The 16,908-nt window shown below is 35.6% G+C and overlaps 1 protein-coding gene across 4 annotated transcripts in view; it reads right to left on the bottom strand.

The window, feature by feature from the left end:
• The window catches only part of AASS (aminoadipate-semialdehyde synthase), a 68,858-nt gene that overhangs the window by 13,834 nt on the left and 38,116 nt on the right, over window positions 1-16,908 (bottom strand). For all 4 annotated transcript variants that reach the window (XM_050785067.1, XM_050785071.1, XM_050785069.1 and 1 more), the window contains 7 exons: window positions 13,191-13,250; window positions 12,940-13,007; window positions 10,321-10,439; window positions 10,026-10,152; window positions 4,590-4,700; window positions 4,385-4,493; window positions 3,283-3,423 (listed from right to left, as the gene is read on the bottom strand). In XM_050785067.1, coding sequence (XP_050641024.1) covers window positions 3,283-3,423; window positions 4,385-4,493; window positions 4,590-4,700; window positions 10,026-10,152; window positions 10,321-10,439; window positions 12,940-13,007; window positions 13,191-13,250 — 735 coding nt within the window. The remainder of the gene's footprint in view (window positions 1-3,282; window positions 3,424-4,384; window positions 4,494-4,589; window positions 4,701-10,025; window positions 10,153-10,320; window positions 10,440-12,939; window positions 13,008-13,190; window positions 13,251-16,908) is intronic.

The raw sequence follows: 16,908 nt of genomic DNA, 5'->3' as shown, positions 1-16,908 counted from the left end.
ATTTTTCAGAGGTAAAAACTGAGGCTGAGTCACCCAAAGGCAAATTGAACTCAGTTCTATTTGACTGCAATGTCTGTGTTCCTTCTACTACACTGTCCCCTTAATCATGCTTGTTTCTGAATCAGTATTTTTAAGGGGATATTGACAAAGTCAGCATTCCAGATTATGCCACCTGGGATCCACATGAAAGCTGCATAAAGAATGGATACAGGCAAAGGAAGACAGTGGTAGCTCTTGATTTCCAAGGGGCTGGGTGCTGCAGTCAAGGTGGTGGCAGGCAATGGATAGAGGGCTAGAAAACTTCTCTTAAAGCGATGTTTGCAGAGCAAGCACACTTCTCACTCAGATTACATGTTTTGCCAGGTTAGACTGGGAAACACTGCAGAAGGTGATGGCAAAGCTCTGCCATGTCACTCCCAAATGCCACCAATGTAAAAAAGTATACCACCCCTGTGAGGGGAATGAAACCAAGAAAAGATGAAATCACTGTCTCTGAATATGTGGAAGAAAATCACAATTGTTAAGAATCAAATTAGAAGTTAGAAATAGTACAAGTGGCTAGAAATTACTGCAAAGATATAAGACAATGAGATATATTCAAATTCATAGGCCACTGCCCAATTTCTGGAAAAGTTTAAGGCTTCAATTTTAAGTAGAAGTCAGAGAAGTGACTTGGTTCCCCATTATGATTCTGTGAATTATTTAAGACCCGTTCCATGGTGCAGGGTGATGATGGCACAGGGAGTGAAGGGCAAGAATACAAGAGAGGTTTTAAGTTGTTTAACAATCTGGCTTGGGAAACACACTGAAACACTTGAATTACTGACTGAATAATGCAGCACCTAGAAAATTCTTAGACACGGAAAAACGAAGTGTCTGATTCTTTGATTCAGTTCAGACAAAATAATAGTGAACAGAGGCTGGAGTGGTCACAAAAAGCTTCATCCACAAAAGGAAACGCAAGTGGGACCTTGAAAAGAGTATTATTTTAGCAAAGAAAAGAAAAGTGTCATGTTTTCTCTTGGTATCCTCCACAGTGTCAGAGAGATGCAAAAAGTACTCATTTTTACAAAAGAAGTTGAGGATGAAAGAGGAGAACTTCAAATCTAACAAATACAACTTCTGCTACCTGAAAATAACCTCTTGCTTTTCTTAAACCCTCACAACTACTAATTTCCTTAAGTAGCTAATATTTGCTAGATTGATTACATGCCTGACAATCTGCTGTTAGGCAGATTGCAATCTATGTGACCTCACTGACTAAGAACCCCGGAAGGCTGGCGTGATTGTCCTCATCTTCCGACAAGGAACCCAAAGCTCACAACCAGTAATGGCAGAGCCAGGCCCACAGATAGCAAGTTTCTTGCTCTTTCTTTTAGATGATTGTACTCTGCTGACCCTTTCATTGTTACCAACTTTAGCATTTATAAGGCCTCCTGAAAATAAGTGTTTTACTCAACTGAGACAAGAATTTGTCTTGCTTTCACATGTTAATTTATACTAAACATAGGCCAGTCTCTTAAGATCGCAGAAGGTAAAAGGAGCAGTTGGAATGCAATAGGAGACAGGCTGTAGCATGTAAAAGGATGTGTGCTTGATAAAACATCAGACTAAGATTCTGGTCCAAAGCTTCATGATTCATAGAACTAAAGAATTGGATGGAACATCAGTGCTCACATTCCACATCAGGAAACTGACATCCGGTGGATCTTTTCAACTGCCAGGTCTTTGGCTATGTTATGAGGGATGCCAGGAATTAGACCAGAACTCATCGATCCTGTTTATTATCCTGAAACATATCACACATTCCAGCACCAAGTTAAAGTGTCCTGCTTGTTTAGTACTATTTTAAGTGTAGCTGTGGTTCTCTGATCATCAAATCAGTTGTTCTCAAATTCGGTTGCATATTAGAATCACTAGGGAGATTTTAAAAATCCCCAAACCCAGGCAAATCAGAATCTTTAGGGATGAGGCCCAAGCACTTTTTAAACTCCCCTTGTAATTCCAAGGTACAGCCAACTATGAGTTATTCTCTATATCACGGGCACGAAAGACCATGGCTAATAACAGCATTCACCTTGTTGCTTAAGAAATTCTTTCTGTCAACTCCTGAAATACATTTCGATTCACAGATACATTGACAATGTAAAATACTGATGCTAGAATAATCTTTTTAAGACACATCTATCTGATCATATTACTCATCATTCCCTGCAGGGCCAGTACTAGGGCAAGGTGAGTGAGTGCCTACAACACAATTCAAAGAGGCACTCTGAGTCTCATTACATTTTTCTCCAAACTATGAGCATAAACTATGAAGTCAGATAGATGTGATTTGGATACTGGCTCTGCCACTTGCCATTTCTTTAAATGTAGCTGTTATCTTAAATCCCTAAACCTGATTTTTCCCCTTGTAAAACTGTCATACCATGAGTGCTAACATCCCTGCCTAGCTGGCACCTTCATATCCTTCAAGGCCAAGCACATCCTCTTCTCCACTAGGTTTCCTTCTCCCCATCCTCCTTCCCTCAACCCCTTCACCAAGGCCAATTAAACTGTTCTCCTGTCTGTACCTCTGAGCCACTTTAACATGCTTTGGAAATTTCCATATTCGATTATAATTATTTATTCCCGTGTCTGTCCTTCCAGCCATTAGGCAATCTGGCAAAGGGAGAAAAAAACATCTTTAAGAGTTAGTTAGACCTGAGTTTGACTCTCAGTCAAATGACCTCGGACATGCTCTCTGAGCCACAGCTTTCTTATTGTAAAATAATGAAAATAATACTAAACTCAGAGAGTTCTTATGTTCTGTTACATGGCAGCTGGGGAAGAAATTGCAGTTTCTTTCCCCAGCACAAGAAACCCTCCATTCTAAGCGCTAAAACCCATCCCCAATCCAGCTGTGAGTTTCCTGAGGTCATGAATTTCATTCTCCGTGCCAGTCTTGGGTAACTTGCCCGAAGTCCAGCACATAGTAGATACTCAGAAAATGTCTGTCATGCTGAAATAAACCAAGAGATAACCAGTGTTTACATATATAGAGAAGTGAATTTTTGAATGGCAGAAACAACTTGTGAGAAGGCATAGGGAAGAATAGGCACAGGCTTTGCTTGGACCTGCAAGGAGACCATGCTAAACAGAGCAGAAAATATACACTGTGAAATACCACAGGAGGAGATAATGGAGACAGCATTATTAAAGGGTTTGGGATCAGGGAGTATTTAGACTGTCCCAGGCAGTTATTGCAGGTTGATATCACTATGATTGGATGAGATTCCTCACCTTTCCATCAAGCAGATAGGTGGCAGACTGCATTACGTTCATCAAAACTCCCACCGGACTCCAGCTAAATTTATATCTCAATGGATTGTTCGAATGTTCGGGGGCTGGAAGCCCACCACAGTAGGAAATATATGATTCAATCTATAAATTAAAGAATCAATATATAAGGAAGAATTCACAAGTTAGAGAATGTCTAAGTAATTAATTGAGGACAATGATATGAATGGAGTAAACTTGCTACAGTTTTTCATTCTTAAAGTTACTAAGGCGTTCGAAAATACATCTTCAAAGCCATGTACCATTCGATTAAATAACAGATGATTTTATATATATGTTTTTTAAAAAAACTGTAAAAATAGTGACTAACATTTTGTTCAGTTAAAAATCCAACTCTTAGTTCAATTCTACTTGGTCAGTTCCTACTAACTTTTGAATTAAAATTATATATTTACATATATATAATTTGAATACACATATATACACACATTCAAAAAACCTAAAACAATCTGAATCATCCCATTTACACCCAATAGTACCTTGTCAAAAGTACTATTTCATAAATGATATTTCATATCAACAGACTGATACCCAAAGATTCTTCTCATTTTTAAAAGTCAAACCTTATTACAGAATCTTTAAGGTAGTCTAAAATTTGTATTAAGCCAAAATTTTATAGTAGCATCTGTTTCTCCAAAATTTGGTTGCTACCTAAGACCTGGACATTGTTTTCCCATATAGATATTTTTGCAGTTATAAGATTTTATTTAAAATTTCTGGGAGGCCAAGGGGGATGGATCACCCAAGGTCAGGAGTTCGAGACTGGCCTGACCAACATGGAGAAACCCCATCTCTACTAAAAATACAAAATTAGCCGGGCACGGTGGTATGTGCCTATAATCCCAGCTACTCAGGAGGCTGAGGCAGGAGAATTGTTTGAACCTGGGGGGTGGAGGTTGCAGTGAGCCGAGATCATGCCATTGTACTCCAGCGAAAAAACTCTAACTTTGATTAAAGGTGTTGCTATATTATAACTCATACTTTGATTCTGTACACAAGAAGTTAGACATTTTCATGTTCTCCTTTGGGCATAAATTGGGCTCACCGTGGCTCCCACTTCCTTGGCTTTATCTATTGTTTCCATTGCTAACATGTGATCAAGACCAGGGTCCAATCCCAATTCACCAATGATTGTGATGCCGGCATCTTCCACACTGCAGCAGGTGGAAAGAGGAAAAAGGAAAACTTGAATATAAAATAAAAACAATGCCATGGATTCACTCAGTTTGTTTAAAATGATTAAAACTTACCTCTTTTCCAATTCTTTTAGTGCTGGTGTGATGTAGCTTGCAGTGACCATGTTAACTTTGTTTGTGATGCAGGCCTTGGCCACAAGAGGATGCAATACATAAGGCAACAAGCTTAAAAACAGGAAAAAACTAATCAGAAACTCCCTTTTTCAACCATACCTGCCGAGGCACTTGAACTGTATTAAGGCTGCATCTTAAGTTACTGTTCTGATTAAATTATTCTCTCAGAAAAGGCAACACTTAAACACTGTTGGTGGGAATGTAAATTAGTTCAGCTGCTACAGAGGGCAGTTCAGAGATTTCTCAAAGAGCTAAAGGTTGAACTACCATTCGACCTAGCAATCGCATTACTGGGTATCTATCCAAAGGAAAATAGATTATTCTACCAAAAAGACACATGCACTCACATATTCATCACAGCACTATTCTCAATAACAAAGAATGGAATCAATTGACATGCTCATCAATAGTGGATTGGGGCCAGGAGCTGTGGCTCATGCCTGTAATCCCAGCACTTTAGGAGGCCAAAGACAGGTGGGTTGCTTGGGTCCAGGAGTCAAGACCAGCTTGGACAACATGATGAAATATCATCTCTACAAAAAATACAAAAATTATTCCAGCATGTTGGCGCATCCCTGTAGTCCCAGCTACTCCAGAGACTGAAGTGAGAGGATCACTTGAGCTCAGGAGGTCAAGGCTGCAGTGAGTCGAGATCACACCACTGCACACCAGCCTGGGCAGTACGGTGACATCCTGTCTCAACAAAACAAAACAAAATGAAACAAAAATAAAAAAAACACGAAAAACAGTGAATTGGATTAAAAACTGTAATACATACACACCACTGAATACTACATAGCCATAAAAAAGAATGAAATCGTGTTCTTTGCAGCAACATGGATGCAGCTGGAAACTATTATCCTATGCAACCTAACACAGAAACCGAAAACCAAATACTACAGGCTCTCACTTACAAGTAAGTGGGAGCTGAACATTGGGTACACATGGAATTAAAGATGGAAACAATAGACACTGAGCACTACCAGAGGGAATAGGTAAGAAGTGCAGCAAGGGCTGAAAAACGACCTACAGGGGACTATGCTTGTTACGCGGTGACAGATTCATTGATACTCCAAACCTCAGAATCACACAATATACCTTTGTAATAAACCTGCACGTGTAACCCCTGATTGTAAAACAAAAGTTGAAAGTAAAATAAATAAATATTCCCTTGGACATGATAAATGACTCCCTGTGGGCCACAGAATAAAATCACCTTTTTATCACATTTAAATAGCAACACTATTCTATTGACCTGAGGAGGAATAAATGCCTGAGAAGTGGTTTTATTGTTTATTTTGTTTTTGTGTTTTTTTATGAACTAGAGAAAATCTGAAGTACACAGAATGAATTTGACAAGTACAATGGTATAGTATGATATTGTTTATGTTGGTTTTCATTTTTTTGTTGGTACTGTAGACAGTTTTACCAAATAGTCAATAAAAAACAACTTAAATATTGTCATGTAATTGACAGGGTATTTTATTATTCCTACTATATATATAATATATTGTACTATTCCTACAATAGACGCTATTGTACAATAGATACACTCATTTATATAATACTCATATTTATGAAAATTTGATTTCTCGTGATTATGCAGTCCCAGCACCAAATTATAATCCCAAAGCCAAAATTGTTGAAAACCCAGTCAAAGTTGAGCTTTGAGTACAGCATCATCTGTTGTTCACCATGTGGATTTTTAGCCATTTTGATAGCCTTTACCCTGATCAACACCATTAAAGCCTATCTCCTCCTTGGGCCCTTCCTAGAGTCTACTCAATAACATAATACATGGGCCATCTTGACCTAGTTTGCCACTTCCTGATAGCCATTTGGAAGATGTGGAGGTAAAAAGAAAGACAGCCCTATTTTAGTGGAAAACCCAAGACAGAAATCCCCAATCCAAATTATATCTGCCCCTTTAAGAAATTTCCAAAAAGTTGTTTTCCTCCACAAAGCTTTCCCAGATTTCCCCAAAGCCAGATATCCTTCCTCTGCATGCAACCAGTTATATCTTTTTAACATTTAATGGAATTTGATTCATTTGTCCCTGTATTTCTACAGCTCATGTATTACATTATTGAGTAGACTCCAGGAAGGGCCCAAGGAGGAGATAGGCTTTAATGGTATTGATCAGTGTAAAGGCTATCAAAATGGCTAAAAATCCACACGGTGAACAACAGATAATGTTGTACTCAAAGCTCAACTTTGATTGGGATTTCAACAAATTTGGCTGTGGTATAATAATTTGGTTCTGGGACTGCATAATCATAAGAAATTAAATTTTCATAAATATGAGTGTTATATACATGAGTATATCCATATTCTATTCTAGGAATAATAAAATACCCTATTAATTACATGACAATATTTAAGTTGTTTTTAATGCCTGTTGGGTAAAGCTGTCTACAGTACTAACAAAAAAATAAAAACCAATGTAGACAATATCACACTATATCATTGTACTTGTGAAATTCATTCTGCATACTTCAGATTTTCTCTACTTCATAAAAATAAAATAAAACCACTTTTCAGGCATTTACTCCTCCGCAGGTCAATGGAATAGAGTATTGCTATTTAAATTTATTATAATGCAGAATAAAATTGTGTGTCTTTTATCAGTATCAAAAGCTCCTGGTCTCTGTGTTTTTGTTTCTTTAAACCAAAAAGAATTAGTGCTAACAAATTTAGTAGACTTTTAGAAGCTACTGAGTAAAATACTTGCAAAACTATTAAACCAAATATTAATAGAAAAGGTGCAACGTCATCATCTTAAAAGTTAAGCAGAAATTTTAAAATCACATTCTCCATATTAAACTTGCCCAATCAAAATTTTACTAAGATCTAATAATATTTTAAAACTTGTCCTTATAATAGGCTGAGAAGTACAATATTAGGATTGTGCCTGGTGGCACTTTTTAGACAAACGGATTAGAGTTCATAATTCGTCTCGAATATGATATAGGAAGCACTCAATGGGACATACTCAAATTATTTAAGTTGACTCCAGCCCAATTACTCCAAAAGGTCGAAAATGTCACTTGTGAAAAATACATACAAAATCATGTGGAATTTTCAAAGAAACATTGAAATCAATTACTACTTTGTATTAAATTATTAAAAACTAAATTTGAAAAATTAAAACTATGAGAATTGTACATATTACTAAAATTTTTTTGAAACATATTCTTTACTCATTTTTTTGTAGTCCCTATCACTGTGTTTATATCAAAACATTCTTTCCCCAACTTAAAAAATAAAACAGTTGGCCAGGCATGGTGACTTATGCGGTAATCCTGGCACTTTGAGGGGCTGAGGCAAGTAGATTGCTTGAGGAGTTCAAGACCAGCCTGAGCAACATGGTGGTACCCCATCTCTACTAAAAATACAAAATGTAGTTAGGCATAGTGGCATATGCCTGTAGTCCCAGCTACTTGGGTGGTTGAGGTGGGAGGATCACTTGAGTCTGGGAGGCGGAAGTTGCAGTGAGCCAAGATTGTGCCACTGCATTCCAGCCTGGGTGACAAAATGAGACTCTGTCTCGAAAAAAGAAAAAAAAATGTAAGGAATGCTATAGGATAACACTGTTTAATGGCATTACCACTATTCAGCATAGAAAATATACCAAATGAGAAAAGATTAAATATAAAACAGATTTTGCTAATGCTAAATCTTATTGAAGGCCACCTGTTTGCTAAATTTTAAAATTTGGATATATTAATAGATTGATGTCTTTGTCCATTATCTTGTCACATTTTATTTCAGATTTTGTTTCAAATGGATTTTATTGTGTTATTTACTTTTAATTAAAAATGATATATTTAGGTACCTATATGTGTCAAAATAAATTACTGTTCTACTTGGAAGGCTAGATCATTCTATTTTGAATCAGGATTTCTTTACATGGTAAATATCAGAGAGGTTTAGTTGGTCATTAGTCAATTTTTTCTAAATAAAAATTAATGCTCATAAAATTTTTATAAGTTGAGTGACATTTTAAGTGCATGAAGTTAGCCTACATTTAAAGATATCAAGAGAAATGTAAAAATGCCAGCTTACAGAACTACCTTTCATTATATGATTTCCAAGCTTGCTTTTTTTTTTTTTTTAAGCAGAATATCACAGAACTTCCTCCAAAGATATAATTTGAAACTGATCTGTGAAAGTGATTAGGTAATCACTGTGAGGGAACAGATAACTGTCTTCCTCTCATCTTGGGAAAATTCTAAGAATGAATAACTATTCTCATCACTTTGACATTTCAAAACCAAATGTATTTATTATTTATTTATTTATTACTTTGATTTTAGGTTCAGGGGTACATGTGCAGGTTTGTTATATAGGTAAATTGTATGTCATGGGGGTATGGTGTACAGATTATTTCATTATCTAGGTAATAAGCATAGTACCTAATAGGTAGTTTTTCGATCCTCTCCCTCCTCCCACCCTTTACCCTCAAGTAGTCCCTGATGTCTGTTGTTCCTTTCTTTGTGTACACATGTACTCAAATATCAAAACCAAATTTAGTTATAGAGTAAATCTCATGTAATGCTGTATCTAGATGTTAGATCTGCATTTTTGTTAGTAATACCCTATTTCAAGATCTGTTGCTATGATGAGACTTAAAATGGTCATAAGGCTAAGTAATCTACTTATTTCATTTAAGTTTTATAACTCCAAAGGATAAAATAGATACTAAAGTATATAAAACATTAGTACCTTATGACCTGCAATCGCACTTCTAAGTATATACCCAACAGAAATGTGTAATTACTGTTTTGGTGAAATGGTCACAAAAAGACAAATACTGAAATGTGTATAACAGTGTGACTTATAATAGCCAAAATCCAGAAACAACCTAAATATCTATAGTAGTCAAATAAATAACAATGGCATATTCACATAATGAAATACTACACAGCAATGAGAATGAATAAACTATTATTTCAGACAATAGCACAGATGACTCTCATAATCACAACACTGAATGGGAGAAGGCAGTCACAAACAAGGATATATTGAATGATTCCAATTATATGAAGTTTGACAGCAGGCAAAAACTGAATGTCAGAAGCCAGGATAGTGTTTACTCTTAGAGGATGGGGTAAGTGAATAGAAAGGGGCACCAAGAAGGCTTCTGGGGAATTATTGATATTCTGTTTCCTGACATAGATAATCGTCACAGAGTGTGTTCACTTTGTGAAAATTCATTGAGCTATATACTTATGATTTGTGCACCTTCTGGACCCATGTTTCCATTAAAAAGTTTACTCCAAAAGAGTATGAAGAGAGAAGTGAAAGAGAAAGAGAAAAATAAGAGAAAAGAAATAACAACAAAAATATGAAACTCATTTCTTGCCAGGTACTGACCTGATGACAAGATCCTGTTTTGCCACCAAGAAGCCCAGCTTCTCTTCTTGTTTACAAATGTCCATGCTAACAGGATTAATATTATATTTCTTGCCTAACTGTTCAATTTGATTCTTCATGTCAGAGCCTATTTCAAGAATTAAAAGTCACATTTTTAGATATGTCAGAGTAAAATATATTTTAATATCTCCAAAAATAAATGTTCAAATTTCAGAAACAAAGTAGTCTTCTAAAATGTAGAAGTCAATATGCTTTAAAATATATTTTTCTTCTTCAAAAATCAGGGCTTATTTACCTACTGTTATTTCTATATTGCCATCTCTTGATAAATATTCCAATACAGGCTCAGATACATAGCCAGATCCAAGAACCAAAACCTTTCTGGTGCCCATTGAAAGTGACTGAGCACATTCCCTATTTAAAAACAAAGAGGGGAAGGGGCTAATTAAAATTTTATTTTTTTTTAAATAACAGAATCTTGCTGTCCACAAATCATACTAAAACCTAAATAATGAAGCAACATTTTCTCTTCACATTACTTAAAATAAGAATTTCAACATGAGTGAGTTCCCTATACCAACATATTTCTTCAATTATTTTACATTTTGTACAATGAAGAACAATAGACGTGATGTCTCTGAGATACATATCTGTAGATGTATAGATGTATTTCATGAATTTCCAGTATTACTAGTGAGGTGCAGGTGCTGGACCTTTTCTTGGTTTGCTTGTGATTGAGTAACTTGGTCTCACATTTTATCCTTCCAGAAGATGTAATTCAAAATCATGCAAGGGGCTTTACCTTGGAAACTTTATTTATTACTCACAACAATCCCAGAAGGCAACAATTTGAGGAAGTGAATATTATTACCCATATTAGAAATTGTTTTGTCATATATCTTTAGGGTCACTTGAAAATAGTCAAAACCATGACTTTGAGTTACAGATGTCACGGGTTAAATGTAGAAAACGAAGACTAGTGTTAGGCATTATTTTAATTCTTGAACAGTTTATTCTGCTGGAATTATACCTTCCAGGCAGATGATTTTCTGTCTTTCCCACAAACTATGACCTCCAAGGCAGCATCTAAGACTTACCCATCTTTACAAACCCATTAATGCTCAGCATATTTTGTCTTAAATATGGAATTTACTCATTAAATATTTTTTGAATCAAATTCCCTGTTATCAACATGAAACCAAAGAAATGGCCTGGTGCCAGGGACTGAAGTAGGCTCTGTTATTTAGAATCTTTAGGTCAGAATGTCTCTTGAACATTAACCCAAAAACCTTTTCATTAATTTTAAATAAATAAAAATAAGTATAAGTATAAAACATTCCTGTCCCTCTGTACCCCAACACACATTATTACTGATGTGAAGAGGTCTCATTTAACTACTACCATCTCCCATTTCACCTTCCAGAGAGAACCACTATTATTTGGTTATTATACATTCTGTCTAACAATATTTTCTGTAGTTTGTATAATTAAAACATTCCAAATATCAAATGCTCAAAATAGAAACTCACTCCTAGATTCTAATACTGTCTAGCCCATCAGTACCCCCAAACCCCAGATTCCAGGTTAATAATCACTGTGCTAAGTGATGAAAAGAACAGAAGAATAAGGCAGGATTCAATACAAAGTAAATTTCCTTTCAAAATGCAAACTTTGTTATTAGTATCTTGGCACAAGTTTCCATCAGGAAAGAGGGCAGCAAGTTCTAACAATCAGAGCCAAGTAAACCTGCTGCTACATGAAATATGACACATAAGAGAGAAGATATCATCATGACCAGTCATGTTAGACTTGTCACTAGTATCAGTAGTGTAAAAGACCATCGGATGATGAGAATCAAAACATAGAGCTATGAAAAACAAACAGATGTGAAGTTTTACCTGTAAGAAATTCTCCTATAGGGTTATAGAGCTAGCTTCTCTTATTCACAAAGAAAAAAAATTAAATACTTAGTGTCTTACACCAGAATATTTCACTGACACATCAAAAAGTAACTATAATCAAACCAGCACATATGGAAAAGGCCTAACTATAGCACGCTTGATCTGGGCAGATCTCTTTGTTTACTGCTTGTAGGTAGAACCACTGAAAAAGAAGATAAGACAATTGTGTTGTGTTGTGTTGTTTCCCAGCTCTGGTTTCTCCTGAGACTTCAGTACATGGGTTCCTTTTTTAATGTGAAAAGACCAGCAGAATAGATATAAACACAGATCAAAGGCAATTGGCTGGAGGAGACCAGAACATTCCAAAAAAATAAAATTAATGTTTTCAAACTTTAAGTAGTAAAATCAATTAAGGAAACAAGGGCCTTAGCTAAAGACCTTTCTAAAGTAATGATCCTCTTGAGTAGATTCGCTACATTACTTTTTGGCATCTTCCCCCTAATAAGAATCCCTGGAGAAAACTACCTCTTATTTCCATCAATTGTTTATTCACAACTCTCTTAATTTGTAATCACGAATTCACTTTCCTGAACACTACACTAAACAAAAGAGAGTCCAAATCCTCAACTAAAACCCAAACTGAAAGCACCACAGAAAGTCTAGTGTGCTCATTTTCCTTTGAAAAAATAACTGAGGCATGACCATGTGTAAAAAGTCTGAGAAAAATAAGAAGCTACCTGAAGGACAATCCTTTTGGATTTTTGCTTGCTTACCCATACATCTACACAGGTTATTAGAAAGCCAAAATGATGCTATACTACTGTTAAGTGGGAAACAGTCACAGTGGTTTCAGCCAGCCACTTAGTTTGGATTTCCTACATTTTCAAACATCATCAAAATTTATATATTGTACAAACTTAATATTAAGATCTCCCATTGAAGCATTAAAAAATGCTCATTAATTCCAAGATAAGAATAAATGTATAAAACAAGATGATTTGAACAATACTTACCTGCTCTCCCGGAGTGTCTGGATATATTTATATTTATCAGGTAATGTACCGTTGGATGTAATCACTGCCTAAATGTATATGACACAAGACATTTCTTTAGTATCCACAGTTTAGTCCTACAAACATGGTCTCATGACTGATAGAGAAGAGACAGAATGGCAAAGATGGAGAGAGAGAGAGAGAGAGAGAAGAGAGCAAAAATGGTAATAGAAAAAACACATTTATGAAAAAATATTCTTCTCATAACTTACATCTCTCACCACAGGAGAAAAATTCTGACTTTCAAGAGGCTGTGTCGCATCTGATAATATCTGAAAGGAAAATGAGATTTGTAAGAGATAAAAGACACTGCAAAGAAGGCCTCTTGGTGTTTGTATCCATATTAAAATATTAATCAAGGGAAAAAAGAATTTAAGAAACAGTTTTCTGAGGATTACCGAGTATAAGGGATTGCTAATAGAAGTCTTCTACAAGCAATCAACTCTACGCACAAGACTATGGTGTTTCAGCACAAGTTCCAATTTTAAAACTAAAATTGGATTATAATCATCTTTGCTTGCTGTGAACACAAAAAAGCTTATCTTTTCCAACCAGTTAAATGTATCGTATTAAGCACGTTGCCAAATATCTTCACAAGCTTTATAGCTATAGTCCCCTTTTCAGGGCCTCTACTCCATTCCAAAAGTTCAAGTTGTTCTATTAGGAGTAGAGAATGAGGTTTTCCACTCAGCAAGGCCACCACCTCAGCAGTAAGGGGTCTCCCTCAGATCAGTATTAGTAGTTATATGTATAGATACATCAGCATTTCAAAGGTGGTAGCAAAAGTGACTTGACCGAGTAGAACCTTGAAAGTCATGCACATCCTCTTCACGTTATCTTGCAGAATTGAGTCAGAGACAACAAAGTAAGATGTCTCATATTAACATTTCAGCAACCTTCTAGTCCTCCTCTTTTCTCCCAAGGAACCCAACTCTTGAATATGCTGCCAAGAAGCAATGGGTATATAAGTTAGTCCCTCTCAGAGAACCCAATTCTTGAACATACTGCCAAGAAGTAATGGCATATAAGTTAGCATTGCTGCTTCTGGTGGACAGAGAAGGGCCAATGAGACAGTCTTTCCTCCCTAACTAGGGGTTAAGATCTAGCTCACTCACCCAACTAAAAACAAGAAAAATGTACCTAGAAGGTGCTGGTAACAGAGAATTTATTTAGTGTATTAAAATAAATAGAAAATTGTTTTCATGTATCTAAAATAAATGGTAATTTGAAAAACGTCAGTTCTCCAAAGGACTGAAACCTAGATTTAAATTACTTCATCCTAACTGAATTTAGGTGAATTTCTCCTCACCTTTATCCTTGTCTATCCCACTGCCCAAAACAAAGAATATATTATCTGGAGGAAAATCACACAATATCCGGAGCCTCGAGTCATCTCTAAAGTTTTGAATACACAATGTCTAGCATTCAACCAAAAATAAATAAATATATTGAAAGGTAAGAATTTACTGAAAACCATAAAAACCAAGGAAAAAAACAGGGAACATAAATAGAACCAAGAAGTGTAATGGAATTAACAAAAATGATTCTAAATTGTGATTAATATGTTCAAAAAATAAAGGTACAATATAGATAACTTTTTAAAAAGATGTAAAACTTTAAAATTAATGAATATAAATTTTTGATAAATGAAAAATAACATGTTTCAAGCCTTGGAAGACAGATGAACCTCCAGGTATATGAAGAAGCTCAACAATCTCCAGAGTCAACCCAAAGAGGTCCCTTTATAATTACTGTCAAAAACCAAAGAAAAATTATGTTAAAAGCAGCAAGATAAAAATATCATGCTACATATAAGGGAATCTCCATTAAACTATCAGCAGATTTCTCAGTAGAAATCCTGCAGGCCAGGAGAGAATGGAATGATATATTCAAAGTGCTGATGCACAGAAAACTGCCAGTCAAAAATGCTATACACAGCAAAGCTGTCCTTCAGAAAAAAAGAAGAAATAAAGCCTTTCCCAGACAAGCAAAACTTTAGGGAATTCTTCACCACTAGAGCTGCTCTATAAGAAATGCTTAAGGGAGTTTTTCAAGTAGAAAAAAATAACATTACTAACATGCAAACATATAAAAGTACAAAATTCACTGGTAAAGGTAGATATACAATCAAATCCAGAATACCCCAATACTACTATGGCACTCTGCAAAAGATAGGTATTTATAACTCTAAGATGAAAGTTAAAATTCACAACAGTCAAAATAATGATGGCTACAATAAAGTATCAAGAAATATGTAAGCTAAACAGATGTAAATTGTGACATCAAAAAATATTAACTGGTTGCACCCAACTCAGAAAGGTAAAAAAGAAATATATATAGTATGTATGTATACTATATATATATACACACACAAATATATATAGTGTGTGTGTGTGTATATATATAGTATACATACATATATATATGTGGCTGAACGGATTAAAAAAAACAAAGCTCTACTAGTCACAATAGCAAAGATATGGAATCAATCTTGATACCTATCAGTGGTGAATTGGATAAAGAAAATGTGGTATATATACATCATAGAATACTATGCAGCCATAAAAACGAATGAAATTGGCCAGGCACAGTGACTCACACCTGTAATCCCAGCACTTTGAGAGGCCAAGGTGGGCAGATCACCTGAGGTCAGAATTTCAAAACTAGCCTGGTCAACATGGTGAAACGCTGTGTCTACTAAAAATACAAACATTAGCCAGGCTTGGTCGTGGGTACCTGTAATTCCACCTATTGGGGAAGCTGAGGCAGGAGAATTGCTTGAACCCAGGAGGTGGAGGTTTGTGAGATGACATGGTGCCACTACAGAAGCCTGGGTGACAGAGCAAGACTGCCTCAAAAACAAACAAACAAACAATGCAACTATGACCTTTGCAGCAATCTGGAATCAGTTGAAGGCCATTATCCTAAGCAAATTACTGTAGGAACAGAAAACCAAATGCCACATGTTCTCAGTTATAAGTGGGAACTAAACACTGAGTATACATGGACACGAAGAAGGGAACAATAGAAACCAGGGTATACTTGAGAGTGGAGGATGGAACGAGGGTGAAAATTGAAAAACTACCTATCAGGTACTACGCTCACTACTTGAGTGATGAATTCATTTGTGCTCCAAATCCCAGTGACATGCAATTTACCCATGTAATAAAACTGCACATGTACCCCCTGAAGCTAAAATAAAAGTTGCAAGGAGAAAAAAAAAATAGACTCTCACTATATGCTGCCCACAAGAGACATACTTTCACCTTAAGAATGCACATAGGCTTTCATCCCTCAAAGGGGATGAAAGAAGATATTCCATGCAAATAATAGCCAACAGAGGACAGGGACAATACTTATTCCAGACAGAAAAAACTTAACTCAAAAATTTTCACAAGAGACAAAGAAAGTCATTATTAAGGAGCTCAAGTCATTAAGAAGACATAGCAATTGTAAATATATGTTCTCTCAATATTGGAACACCTAAACATATAAAGCAAATATTAATTAATCAACATGAAGGTAAAAAATAAATACCAAAGTAATAATAGTAGGAGACTTCAATATCCCTCCTTAAAAAATGGAAAGACCAACCAGGAAGAAATTAATTAGAAAATACTGGAATTGATCTGTGCTTTAGACAAAATGAACCTAATAGATAAATATAGAACGTTTTATCCAGTAGCACCAGTGTACGCATTCTTCTCTACTACTTATAGATCATTCTCCAGAATAGATCATATGGTAGGCCACAAAATACATCTTAACAAATTTTTAAAAAACTGAAATCATATCAAGTATTGTTTCTGATCACAATGGTATGACACTAGAAATCAATAACAAGAGAGACTTTGGAAACTACAAACACATGCAAATTAAACAACATATTCCTCATCAATCAAGGAGTCAATAGAGAAATTAAAAAGGAAA

This window comes from Macaca thibetana, chromosome 3, assembly GCF_024542745.1.
Source record: "Macaca thibetana thibetana isolate TM-01 chromosome 3, ASM2454274v1, whole genome shotgun sequence".
Lineage (NCBI taxonomy): Eukaryota > Metazoa > Chordata > Mammalia > Primates > Cercopithecidae > Macaca > Macaca thibetana.
This window is presented reverse-complemented; position numbering and strand designations above follow the sequence as displayed.